Source organism: Chiloscyllium plagiosum, unplaced genomic scaffold (assembly GCF_037043375.1).
Source record: "Chiloscyllium plagiosum isolate Xiang-an unplaced genomic scaffold, Cpla_swu_hap1 HiC_scaffold_6, whole genome shotgun sequence".
Lineage (NCBI taxonomy): Eukaryota > Metazoa > Chordata > Chondrichthyes > Orectolobiformes > Hemiscylliidae > Chiloscyllium > Chiloscyllium plagiosum.
The window spans coordinates 113,878,733-113,892,811 of record NW_028270144.1 but is presented as its reverse complement, the minus strand read 5'-3'; the positions used below and the strand labels follow the sequence as shown (position 1 = coordinate 113,892,811).

At 41.2% G+C, this 14,079-nt stretch overlaps 1 protein-coding gene across 2 annotated transcripts in view; it reads left to right on the top strand.

Moving 5' to 3' along the window:
* cyfip1 (cytoplasmic FMR1 interacting protein 1) overlaps nt 1–14,079 on the top strand; it is a 194,580-nt gene that overhangs the window by 78,986 nt on the left and 101,515 nt on the right. The window contains exons 15-17 of one of the 2 annotated variants that reach the window (XM_043692305.2): nt 3,784–3,931; nt 5,176–5,323; nt 12,692–12,848. In XM_043692305.2, the coding sequence (XP_043548240.1) occupies nt 3,784–3,931; nt 5,176–5,323; nt 12,692–12,848 (453 nt within the window). Of the gene's footprint in view, nt 1–3,783; nt 3,932–5,175; nt 5,324–5,701; nt 5,856–12,691; nt 12,849–14,079 lie in introns of both variants that reach the window. The other variant, XM_043692304.2, reaches the window with a different exon arrangement.

Below are 14,079 nucleotides of genomic sequence, written 5' to 3'. Positions count from 1 at the left end.
AACTTTCCTGAAAGGGTTTTTATCATAATCAGGAGAAAGTGACGACTGCAGATGCTGGAGATCAGAGTCGAGAGTGTGGTGCTGGAAAAGCATTCCCCGATGAAGGGGTTATGCCCGAAACACTGATTCTCCTGCTCGTTGGATGCTGCCTGACCTGCTGCGCTTTTCCAGCACCACACTCTCGACTTTTATAATAATCAGTCATACATTTCGTGGTCTGGCTCCACTTGAATTATGTTTAAATTCCACAAGCTGCTGTGGAAGGATTTGAACCAATGTCTCCTGAGCAGTAGCCTCTGGATTACTAGCTCAGGACACACGAACAGAGAACAGAGTAGCAGGAGGAGGCTAACCAACCTTTGAGCCTGCTCCACCATTCAATATGACCATATCTGATCATCAAACTCACCCTGTTCCTGCTTTCTCCCTGCTAAGAATTGTATCTGACTCCTCCTTGAAAACATTGTTTTAGCCTCAAACACCGTCTGTGGCAGAGAATTCCAAAGGCTGACAACACACTCTAACTGAAGAAATTTCTCCTCATCTCTGTCCGAAGAGACCTATTCCTTATTTTTTGACTGTAACCCTTGGTTCTGGACATGCTGGTCATCGAGAACATTCTCCTGTCTCTAATCCTGTTAGAATTTTATACATTTTATACATAAGAGCCCTCATTCCTCTTGACTCAAGTGCATGTAGTCCTAACCAATCTAGTCTCTCCCTGTCAGTCCTACCAACCCAGGAATAAAGCAATTTTTGCACTCCTCAATAGCCAGAACATCCCACCTCTGATAAGGAGTCCAAACTGAACACAATACTGTAGCTGTCGTCTTAGAAATGCCCTGCATAGTGCCGTAAGACATCCCAGCTTCTGTATTAGTGGTGAGTGGGTAGTGGTAAGGCTATGTTAAATGGGACAGACTTTGAACAGGTCTAGCAACTCAAAACTGGGCATCCCTGAGGCACTATGGACCATCAACAGCAACAAAATTGTACCCCAGTACAATTAGCAACACATGGCCCAGCCTATGCCCCACTGAACCATTCCCATCAAGTCAACGATCACCTCGAGTTCAATGGCGAATGCAGGAGGAGCATGCCAGGAACAGCACCTGGCATACTTAAAAATGAGGTCAACCTGGTGAAGTTACAAAAGAAGACTACCTGCATGCCAAACAGCATCTGCAGTATTTTGCTTTTATTTGAATCTATATTAGTCTGCATGTTGCTGATTAGTCAAAAGTTCTAGTCAACACAGTTACATTTACCAGTACTTGTAGCATGCATTTTGAAGAATAAAGTTAAGATTTGCAGATACTTAGGAAGTAAAGAATTGTGTTCTCTTTCTTTCTAATCTTCAACTGTCTTTTAAGGAACAGAAATTAATCATTCAGCAATGTATCCTCAAAGCTGCAGATATGCACGTCGGTGTCAGCATACATATCACAGCATTGACTTACATTTATGGAGGTCTGCGCTGCATATGGGCCTCGAACACCCATGCAGCCAGTAAGAAAATTCGTGGGAACGCTGCTATTCAGCCCATCAAGCCTGTTTCGCAATTTAATACAATCAGAGCTGAGTGAACATTTCCAATGCCTTTCACCTACACTGTCCGCATAACCTTTAATACCATTCTTAATTAAACACTTATCAACCCCTGCTTTAAGTGTACTCAAAAACTGTGCTTCCACAGCACCTTCCAATAGAGAATTCCAAAGATTCATCACAACCTGAGTAAAATTTATCTTGGTCTGAAATAGTATCCCTGATTCTAGTCCCTCCATTCTGGGAAACATTTCACTTGCATAAATCCTTCAGCATTTTGTAGCTTTCAATGAGATCACCTCTTATTCTTGGAAACTCTAGAGAATACAGGCCCACTCTGCCCAATCTCTCTCTTTACGGCAAACCTGCCATTCTGCAAACAAGTCTGGAGAACCTTTGTTGCATTTGTTCAATGATAATATCTTTTCCTGAGATAAGGAGACCAGAACGATTCACAGCTGAAAAATGTGTTGCTGGAAAAACGCAGCAGGTCAGGCAGAATCAAAGGAGCAGGAGAATCGACGTTTCGGACGTTCTTGAAGAAGGGCTTATGCCCAAAACATTGATTCTCCTGCTCCTTTGATGCTGCCTGACCTGCTGCGCTTTTCCAGTAACACATTTTTCAGCTCTGATCTCCAGCATCTGCAGTCTTCACTTTCTCCCAGAACTATACACAGTATTCCAGGTGCAGTCAAACTGGTTCAATCTATACAGTTGAAGCAAGGCTTCACTACTCTTTTCATCAAATGCTCTTACAACAAAGGATAACATTCCACTTGCTGCCTTAATAGGTTGCTGCACTTGCATCTTAGCTTTCAGTCACTAATTGACAAGTAGACCCAAGTTCTTTTGCACTGTGACACTTTTCAATTTTCTAAAAAATGCTCAGCATATTTGTTTCTCTTACCAAAGTGGATAACCTCACATTTTTCCACATTATATTCCATCTGCCATGGTTTTGCCCATTGACTAAGCCTTTTAAAATCTCCCTGAAAATATCTCACATTTTCCTCTTAGGAAACATCCCTGCTTATCTTTGTATCATCTGCAACTTTGGAAATATTGCATTTGATCTCCATCTCCAAATCATTGATATACATTGTGAACTCCTGGAGCTCCAAGTACTGATCCTTGTAGTACCTCACCAGTGCAAGTCTGCCAATGTAACAATGAACAATTTTCGTACTGTTTTCTTTCTCTTAACCAAACCTTAATCCATGTCAGAGCATTATGTCCTATACCATAAGCCTTAATTTTGCTAACTAATATTCTGTGGGGAACATTATCAAAATAATTCTGAAAATCCAAGTAGATCCAACTTCCATTGACCCTCATTTATCAATTTGATTGGTATAATTTTCAAAAGATTAAAACTCCTAAATTTGTCCAACTTTGCAAATGCATGCTGACTGTGCCCAATTAGATCATATTTATCCAAGTGTCCATTTCTCATGTCCTTTGAAAGTTTCTAGCATTTTCCCTACTAAAGATGTAAGGCTGACAGGTCTCTGATTTTGCTTTACTCCTTTCTTAACTAGTGGGATGACATTTGCATTCTTCCAATCTGCAGGGATCATACCAGAATCTATTAAATTTTGTTTGGTAGTGAACTGTCATTAGCACCTAATTGCTGTACTCTTGACAATGCTTCTACCAATCTGAGTCCATTTGCCAACCAATTCACAAATTCTTCTCATATACCCATTTCCATTGATATTCATGCCAAGGTCCTCGTGCAGGATAAGTAGCTTCAGTGAATTTTTTTAAGCAATATTCTGGTTCCTTATTACGAAATGACTGTTCAACAATATAATGTTAAAATATGAGCAATTCTGAAACAGTTGAAGTTTTCTTTATTGTCCTAAATAATGATACAAACTTTGCAAAGTCATTACCTTCTGTACCAACCAGTGTCAGTTTTTGGTCAGTCAACATTTACTAAAACATTTACATGGTTTTACTATCTATGGAGAGAGCATCTGTGAAGAAGTCATATTGGATGCTGTCTCCACAGATATTGCCAGACCTGATGTGGTTTTCTGGTATTTTCTGTTTTTATTTCAGATTTCTAGCATTTGCAGTAATTTGTTATTGTTGTCTATATTTTAATGGTGCGTCTGTTTCTGTAATTTTTTCGTTATTCCCTATTTTCCATTTTATAATTGCATAAGGTAAGCAAACAAAAACACATTATTGGAACTGATGCTGATGCATTTCTTTGTCGTATGTCTGTAGTGTTCTGCAAGCAATTAGAAAGACTATTTGTGATTGGGACGTCGGACATGAGCCAGCAAATGATCCTGCACTCCGAGGAGAGAAAGATCCGAGAGGAGGCTTTGAGATCAAAGTTACTCCCCGGGCAGTCGGACCATCTAGTACCCAGGTGTTTCTATAGTGTGAACTTCTTAATAATCTCTGGTTCAAATAAATTTATTTGATGTTAAAGCCATAAATAGAAATTGAGTTCCACATTCAAATTGAAATTGCCTAGGAAGGATTGAGGCTTTTGAAACATGGAGCGTTGCATAGTATTTTTAAAACTTTGGAGTGCATAGACCTTAGACTGTTCTCTTCAAGTCCTGTAAATTCCCATTGCCTAACTTGCTTTATAAGCAAGGTCATTTTTTGATCAATCTCTGAAGTAAATTTAAATTATTGCTTTGAAGCAAGCATGGTTGCAGCTTGTGTTCCTTTAATTTTCAGTTTAAGGCACAGGTGAAATACTCAACAAGAACATGGTAATAGGTGATGTGTTAAACAACAATGGTTCCTTCTAGTTCCTTGTGATTTTGTAAAGAAGGAATAGTTTAAACTTAATTTTTGATTTTTTAAAATATTCCTTACGAATAATACTTGGTTCATAACTTTACAATGTGACATTTTACGAATTGGTTAAATTGAAATTATGAAAAGTTGAGCATTGTTGCTTGTACTTTAAGGATATAAATTTGTATCCAGTTAATGCCTTTGCTTGAGCTGCTGCAAGCAACAAGCTGTTAATGTTAAAAGTGGCTTGATTTACAATGGGTTTGTAAAAACTTGAGGGGCAAGTATTGTTTGAGTATTTATTGTTTCCTCCCTTTCCCTTCAGATACTGCGCAGTTTGTTTGCTTTTGCAACAATTACAGAAATATACTGTATGCTTTATGCAAATTAGTTGACATACCTTATACCTGGCACGTTTTGATCAGGCTATAGGATTGAGAGTGGCTTCTAGACAATCTAAACAACAAACATGTTTTTCCCATGAATTTACAAGAAGTTTTGCTAAATGCTGCAGCAGGCATTTTGAAAATGTAAAGATGGTCTCTTTCCATTCTTTCCTCTTAGCATGCTTTCATAAGTATTTTAACAGCTGCTATCAAATTTCTGCCTCTTGATGAGGAAAAGTGCCAGATCAATCGATTGCTCTCATCAGTTTAACTGACTATCCCATTAATACCATGACTGCTGTATTTTAAGCAATACTGTCCTTTTAAATGTAACTTATATTGCTTGCAATGGTAACACTGTGGAAAATGGTAGTCCTAACTTATTAACCAAAATCTTTTCTGTTGCTACTTAACCAAGCTCTCACTCTGCTTTTCTTCCTAACTCTTAATGTCCACTCTTGCCAACTGGCTTTAGTTGTATATGGTGCGCACCATGGCAGAGTCATTGCTATCTGGAGAGCTAGCGAAGCAACTAAAATCACTGGGACTGGACAAAACACTCATTGCGATCAACACTTTTCTGAGGCGGTCCTACATCTATCCAACCATTTTAAATTTTGGTGGTAAGAATAAAGCCTACCTTACTTTGTTGAAAGAAAGTCAAATTGTTCCATCGTTTAAAGGTGCAAAATTCTTAGTGGAGAAATATAAAATTAATTTAAATTGAAAGTGAATTGCTCCAACTAGCTGCTATCCTTGCTTTAAGTACTAAACACTGTGTAATGGTAATGTTGGATCATGATATTCTGCTTACTTAAAACATCAATTTCTTTCAGTTCTGATTTTATCTCAAGATAAGTTGCTGTGGCAGAAATAAATTTGATTTAAAAGGAAATATCCTCAATGATGGAACAGTTAGGCTTTCTCCCATTAAATGCATAATAACTAATGTGCCCTTTACTTTTTCTTTTTGTTTTGTTTTACGTTTCCTGTTGGTGTAGCTCTACATGGTTAGAACTATGCTAGAGTCCCTCATTGCTGACAAAAGTGGCGCAAAGAAAACCTTGAGAAGTAGTCTTGAGGGCCCCACCATTTTGGCGATAGAAGAATTTCACCGGCATTCATTCTTCTACACGCATTTGCTCAATTTCAGTGGTAAGATATCGCTTCCACAGGAGACAGTGTGGTGGGGCAAACTTATATTTTGACCGTATACCATTAGAGATGCTTTTATTTATTTTTAAACCTGTTTGTGGAAGAATGTGAAGATGAAGCAAATATTTTAATTGCACAATCACTGAATGGATATTCACACTTGGTTTTAAGGTCCAATTTTAAATTCTCAACATTCCAGCATAAAATCCCTCGTACATAGGGCTGTACAACTCTTTCGGTAGGATTGTGACTGATCTTTAACCTCAGCTCCACTTTCCGACTCACTTCGCTTACCCACCCCTCACTGGAAATCAAGACCTGCTATTCCTGGAGTCATCAAAATAGTTGAAGATTTTAAAGGAAATAAGCAAAATCCCAATTTTTTGTTTCTATTGGTTGACAGGATGTGGGTATTGCTGGCCAGCCAGCATTTATTGCCCATTCCTAATTATCCAGAAGGTAGTTAAGAGTAAACCACATTGCTTGGGTCTGGAGTCATGTGTAGACCAGACCAGACTCGAGAAGAATGGCAGATCCCTTCCCTAAAGGATATTAGTGAGCCAGATGGGCTTTGGAATTCTGAAACACAAAGACTTAGGAGTCTTGGTTCAGAATTTCCTTAAGGTTAACATTGACAATGCGCAGGTCAACAACTCACCAATACTCCTCTGACAACAGCCTTACAAACTCATGACCTTTTCAACCTAGACATAGGTAGTGAGTACATGGGAACACCACTATCTGCAAGCTTCTGTCCAAGCGATACAGCATCCTGAGTTGTAATAATATTGTTATACTTCTACCTTTGCTGGGTGAAAAATCTGGAACTCCTTCCCTAACAATATTTTGGGTGTACATGGACAGTAACAGTGTAAGAAGCCAGATCATCACTATCTTCTCAGAAACAATTAGAGAAGGACAATAAATGCTGGGCAACCCAATGTGGATATGGGCCAGGTGCTGGCAAGTGGGACGAGATTAGGTTGGTTTTCTGATGGGCATGGACAGGTTGGACTGAAGAGTCTGTTTCCATGCTGTGCATCTATGACTCTGAGGAGCAGAACTGTTTGCAGTACTCCAACTGTGGTCTGACTAGTACCCTTACGAGTTTTAGCATGACCTCCCTATACTGTATTCACTTCGTAATAAAGGCCAACATTCTATTTGCTTTCCTTGTTGCTTGATGAATGTGAATGCAGTAGGATCCTGAAATCCCTCTGTGCTGCAGCCTTCTATAGTCTTTCCCTATTTCAATAATATTTGTCCCCTCTTTCCTGCCAATGTGCATCACCTCGCATTTTCCCTCACTATATTCCTTCTGCCAAATTTTTGCCCATTCACTTGTCTATATCCCTCTGTAGATTCCTATGTCATGCACAAACTTGGTGATAGTGCAATGTCTTGTGTTGTCCAAGTTAGCAATGTATATTGTAAATAGTTATACTTCCAGCACTGATACCTGTGGCACTTCACTAGTTACAGGTTGCCTTTCTGTAATATCCCCTTTATTCTAACTCTCTGGCTTCTATTAATTAGCAAATTCTGTATCCATGGCAACATACCACTTATTACACTGTGGACTCTTATCTGATTTAGTAGTCTTCTAGTGTGCATAAACTTATTGAAAGTCTTTGCGAAATTCAAATATGGTAAATCTACTAGTTCCCCTTTATCTACACTGCTTGTTACCTCTTTAAAGAACTGTAATATTGTGAGGTATACTTTGCTGTTCATGAAACCATGCTGACTCTGCTTGATTATATTATGGATTTCTAAATGCTCTGCAATTGCATCCTTTAGAAAAGACTCAAGTTTTCACAACAACATACATTATCTTAACTAGTGTATCTTTGAGGAGAAAGTGAGGTCTGCAGATGCTGGAGATCAGAGATGGAAATGTGTTGCTGGAACAATCCAGCATATGTGGAACAATCCATCTTCCGCAACTACACTGGCCCCACCCCCCACCTTTTCCTCCGCTACATCAATGACTGTATCGGCGCCGCCTCGTGCTCCCACGAGGAGGTTGAACAGTTCATCCACTTCACCAACACCTTCCACCCCGACCTCAAATTCACCTGGACAGTCTCAGATTCCTCCCTCCCCTTCCTCGACCTTTCTATTTCCATCTCAGGCGACCGTATCAACACGGACATCTACTACAAACCAACCGACTCCCACAGCTACCTGGACTACACCTCCTCCCATCCTGCCCCCTGTAAAAACGCCATCCCATTCTCCCAATTCCTTCGACTCCGCCGCATCTGCTCCCAGGAGGACCAGTTCCAAAAACGCACATCCCAGATGGCCTTCTTCTTCAAGGACCGCAATTTCCCCCCCGACGTGGTCGACGATGCCCTCCACCGCATCTCTTCCACTTCCCGATCCTCCGCCCTTGAACCCCGCCCCTCCACCCGCCACCAGGACAGAACCCCACTGGTCCTCACCTACCACCCCACTAACCTCCATGTACAGCGCATCATCCGCCGCCATTTCCGCCACCTCCAAACGGACCCCACCACCAAGGATATATTTCCCTCCCCTCCCCTATCAGCATTCCGTAAAGACCACTCCCTCCGTGACTCCCTCGTCAGATCCACACACCCCACCAACCCAACCTCCACTCCCGGCACCTTCCCCTGCAACCGCAGGAGGTGCAAGACTTGCGCCCACACCTCCCCTCTCACCTCCCTCCAAGGCCCCAAAGGAAACTTCCATAAACGCCACAGATTCACCTGTACCTCCACACATATCATCTATTGCATCCTTTGCACCCGATGTGGCCTCCTCTATATTGGGGAGACGGGCCGCCTCCTTGCGGAGCGTTTCAGGGAACACCTCTGGGACACCCGGACCAACCAACCCAACCACCCTGTAGCTCAACATTTCAATTCCCCCTCCCACTCCACCAAGGATATGCAGGTCTTTGGACTCCTCCATCGTCAGACCACAGCGAAACGACGATTGGAGGAAGAACGCCTCATCTTCCGCCTAGGAACCCTCCAACCACAAGGGATGAACTCGGATTTCACCAGTTTCCTCATTTCCCCTCCCCCCAGCCTGTCTCAGTCAAATCCATCGAATTCAGCACCGCCTTCCTAACCTGCAATCTTCTTCCCGACCTCTCCGCCCCCACCCCAGTCTGACCTATCACCCTCACCTTGACCTCTTTCCACCTATCACATTTCTGACGCCCCTCCCCCAAGTCCCTCCTCCCTATCTTTTATCCAGTTGGCCTGCTGGACCAACTTTCCTCATTCCTGAAGAAGGGCTAATGCCCGAAACGTCGATTCTCCTGTTTCCTAGATGCTGCCTGACCTGATGCGCTTTTCCAGCAACACATTTCCATCTCTTAACTAGTGTATAGTAACTTGCTTTTTAGTCAGTCTCTCTCTCTCTTTGAGTTAAGATAATACAACGATTTTTCAGAATCTAAGGATTCTTGGAAGATTACTACAAGTGCTTCCACCACCTCTGTAGCTACTTCCATTAAAATCCTATGATGCAACCCCTCAGGCCCAAGGGATTTCTACTGATTGTTACTATGTTTATTTTCTCCTCTTCCTCCTCCCCAAGTCACTTCAGATGTTAGGAATGCGCTTACTTTCGTCCACTACTAAGGCTGATATCAAGTATTTGTTCAACTTCTCCGTTTCCTGGGTCCCCATTATTAATCCCCAACCTTGTTCTCCAAGGTGAAGAGGGGGCTGCTTGACATTTTGAGCATAAGCTCTTCATCAGCGATCAGCTCTTCCTGCTCCTCGGATGCTGCCTGACCGGCTGCGCTTTTCCAGTACCACACTCTTCGACTCTGAACTCCAGCATCTACAGTCCTCACTTTTGCCTAGTTCTCTAAGGGCTCAATATTCACTGTTACTTATCTTTTTTATGTATATATTTGAACAAAAGCTCTTGCTCTTTGTCTTCAAGTCACTTGCTAGTTTGCCCTCAGTTTATTTTCTCTTTCTTGATTTTCCTTATCTTTTGTTGGTTTTAAATCTGAGTTAGTCTTGCTTTCCAGCACTCTGGCCATATCTTTGAATGTTATGACATTTCAAGTGGATAAAGAGTAGAGTTGGAAAAAGCGCAGCAGGTCAAGCAGCATCAGAGGAGGAGGGGAGTCAACATTTCAGCTTGGAACCTGAAGTGCTCAATGAAGTACTTTATAAAGGTTGAGGTTACCCAACCCAACCCATGCAATGTGTTCCAGACCCCTACCACTCTTTGGGTGAAGAAAGGGTTCCTCAGTACTCTTTTCAATGAAAGGCAGGAGGTTTAAAAAAAAAATCCCCTTGTTACTGAGCCTTCAACTTGGAAACAGCTGTTTTCTGTCCATCCTGTCCATGCCCATTATAATCTTAAACACTTGTATCAGGTTTTTCCTCAGCCTTCTCTGCTGCAGAAAAAAACTGAGCTTACCCAGTCTCTTTTCATAGCTAAACTGCTCTATCCCAGTCAACATCCTGGTGAATCTTCTCTGCATCCCCTCCAGTGCAATCACACCCTTCCTGTAGTGCGCTGGTCAGACCTGCACACAGTACTCCAGCTGTGGCCTAATCACAAGTCCTGACCACATTTCAGTATAACCTCCCTGCTGTTATCTATGCCATGACTCATAAATGCATATGTCCTATTTGCCACCTTAACTACCCTAATTAATCTTGCCTGCCACCTTCAGGGACTTGAGGACATTAATACCTGCTTTCTCTCAATCAAAATTAACTCTATCATTAGGATTTGCACCAATACTTTGCCTGCCACTGCTGAGAGACTCACTGGTCTGTAAATCATTGGCTTAACTTTCTTAACCTCCTTTAGCTGTCCTCCAGTCTTATGGCAACTCCGTTGGATCTAGAGGGGAATGAAAATTTGGATTGTGATTTCCTCCCTCCATTCCCCATTGATCAGAAACTTAATTGGACTTGACAATAAATACAGTGACTAGAAGAGCAATCCAGAGGCTAGGAATCTTATAGCGAGTAACTCACCTCCTTACTTCCCAAAGCCTCTCCACCATCTACACGGCACAGGCCAGAACCAGGAGTGTGCTGGAATACTCCCCACTTGCCTTTGAGTGCAACTCCAACAATGTTTGATACCATCCTTGACAAAATTTGATTGGCACCACATCCTTAAACTACCCACTCCCTCCACTGTCGAAGCTCAGTGCACATTTTTCCAGTGCGTACTATCCAGAAGATGCACTGCAGAAATTCACCAAGATCTGAAGGCAATACATTCCAAACCCATGATCACTTCCATCCAGAATGAAAGGAGCAGCAACTGTCTGCGTGGAGTTTGCACATTCTCGGCATTCCTGTAATGGACTTCCTCTGCCTGCTCTGGTTTCCTTCTGGCTTGGTGGGATGCCCTTCGGAGGGTCAGGGTGACTTGGTGGCATGAATGGCCCGCTTTCACAATGTAGGGATTCTATGTAAATAGATACAGTTTTGCTTTTATGCACACAAATTTTGGAATTGATTGTTATCCACCAGTCTATACATGTTCATAATTTATAGGGCCATTTGGTGAAAAACATTTTGCATGTAATAGCATGAGCTTAATCAAGTCTATTGATAGACTTTGAATTAAAAACAGAATGTTCACAAATTGAATTCTCATGCTTCACTTAGTAGAATTTTAGTACAGAGACTTATGACATAAAAATTATCTTTGTATGAAATAGAGTTCTTAGCTTGGTGTCTCATAAGGATAAGATTAGGCTATTCGGCCCATCTAGCCTGTTTTGCCATTCAGTTAGATCATAGCTGATCACCTGTCTTGATGCCACTTTCACGCACAGCTTCCACATGCCTTGATGTAATTAGTTTACAGAGGTCCATTGATATCTGTTTTGAACCTGCTCAGTGAGCCTCCACAGCCTCTGAGGTAGCATAGTCTAAAGATTCCTCACCTTCCAATGATGAAATTTCTTCCTATCTCTGTCCTAAATGGCGTACTCTGATAAGAGATTCTTATCTATATCCACCCTGTTATGCCTTGTGTAAATTTCACATGTTTCAATAAGGTCCCCCCTCAGTTTGAAACTCTAGAGAATACAGACCTAGTTTATTTAATCTTGCCTCATAAGACCATCCCAGAGATTAGTCCAGTGAATCTCCATTGCACTCCCTTCTTGTCAAGTATATCCTTTCTGAAATGAGGAGCCCAGGACTCTACACAGCTCTCCTAATGAGGTCAAATCAAATCTATACAATTGCAGTCTACTCAAAGCCTTCCTCTTGTGATAAAGACTAACATAACCATTTGCCTTCCTAATTGCCTGCTGCACTTGCATGATTCATGGGCGAGGACACCCTGGATACTTTGGGGGCTGTTTTCATCCTTTCACTAATTATGAAGTATTGTCTTTCTGTTTTATTTTAGCAGGGAGAATAAATTCATACTTATTTTCATTCTATTCTGACTGGCAAGTTCTAGCCTGTTGACCTAATCTGTCTGAGTCCCTTTGAAGCCATCTTGCATCCTCCTCACAATTTGCACTCCCTCCTGGTTTTCTGTCATTGGCAAATTTGGAAATGTTGCAATTGGCTCCACAGATTGTGAGCAACTGTGGACCTAGCATATCACAGTAGTAAGAGCCTACCATTCTATAGTGATTTTTAAGCCAACAATCCTAGTATATTTTCTGTCAATGTTAAAATTGTGTCACAGACAATAACAGTTGTGCTCATCAGATTTCACAATATTGCATACATCATTTTTTGGAAATGACTTTATAGAGTGCACTGTTAGTGTGTTTCTAATCAGAAATAAGTTTTTTTTTCATATGTTTAGCTCTATTTGGTAATTTGTCTTTGAATTTTTTTCTTAAGAAACTCTTCAGCATTGCTGTGATCTGTCTCAGCTTTGGTTCAGAGAATTCTTCCTTGAACTGACTATGGGCAGAAGAATCCAGTTTCCGATTGAGATGTCTATGCCATGGATTTTAACTGACCATATTTTGGAGACCAAAGAAGCCTCAATGATGGAGTAGGATTTTAATTTGTTTGTCACTTTATTGCATGATGAAATAATTTTATTCCAGTTACTTTCAGTATATAAATCTGGTTTGCGCTTTTTTGTTGCATTGCCTCTAGCACACAAAAATATTAGAGGTGAGTCTTTAATGATATCCTAAGCATAAATTTTTGGGAATGCCAAGAGTTGGACCAGTGCTGCATTTTCTGTTTATATTGCTCTACTGTGGTGTCTGATCAGATTTTTGCAGTGCTAAAAGAATTTTCAAGCATACTTCCAAGACAGATGAAAGAGATACAAGGTGTTCTAATGCAAAGGTGCCACAGTTTTCAAAGAAATAACCAGTGTGAGATTTGGTGACAATAGAGAAGCATTGAGTTGTTTTGGTTCAGTTAATGCATTATTGTTTTATGCTCCCAAATGAGTAACCAATTTTCCCAGAACTCCAGTGTTCAAATCCTTTGAATAAAGTATGCCAAGCCATTTGGGGATGGGCAACAAATGCTGGCTGAACCAATGGTACCCACATTCTCTGAATAAATTTAGTGAAAGGGTTTCTACCCCACCAAAACTCTGAAACAGCTGTTATCATAATGTTGCCCACTGGGGCTATAACAAAGAACTTTCTCTCTTTGTTATTCTTCATGAAATGGCTACTGTTTCTGCTTATCTTTGTATTTCTGGTGCCTGCAGAGATCTATCCTTCAGCCCTTATTCCTTATCTACCCTCTTTGTTGACAGCATTTGAAAGTACAGTGTTAGTTTTCACTGCTGCTGATACCCCGCTCTACCTCACCACTACTTTCTTTGACTACATCATCATAGTGCTTATTTGATATTCAGTACAGGATAAGCTGAAATTTCCCAAAATTACATGTCAGGAAGGCTGATGCCATTTGAAATAACTGCACAGAGGCTGGTATCCTGTCACCAAATCACCCTTTATTGTGGCCAGCCAGTTCAGAGTCAGTCCCTTGAACTGAGGAGATTCTAAGTCCCCTGTTTTTTATGTGTGTATCCCCACACTACCGCCAAACAGTGGTAGTGCTTATTCATCTTCTTACATTATTGCTGTGTCCAAGTAGCTTCTTTTTATCTGGTCTTAATTTTGTGTGTCCGTGTGAGGAATTTTAATTTTATCTGCAGACAGCTTGAGAAATTAATATACCTTAAAATGTTTTGCAAGGTTTGTGGAGGTTTGTAGCTCAGGTTGAGTTTTAGGGTGTAGGTTTGCTCGCTGAGA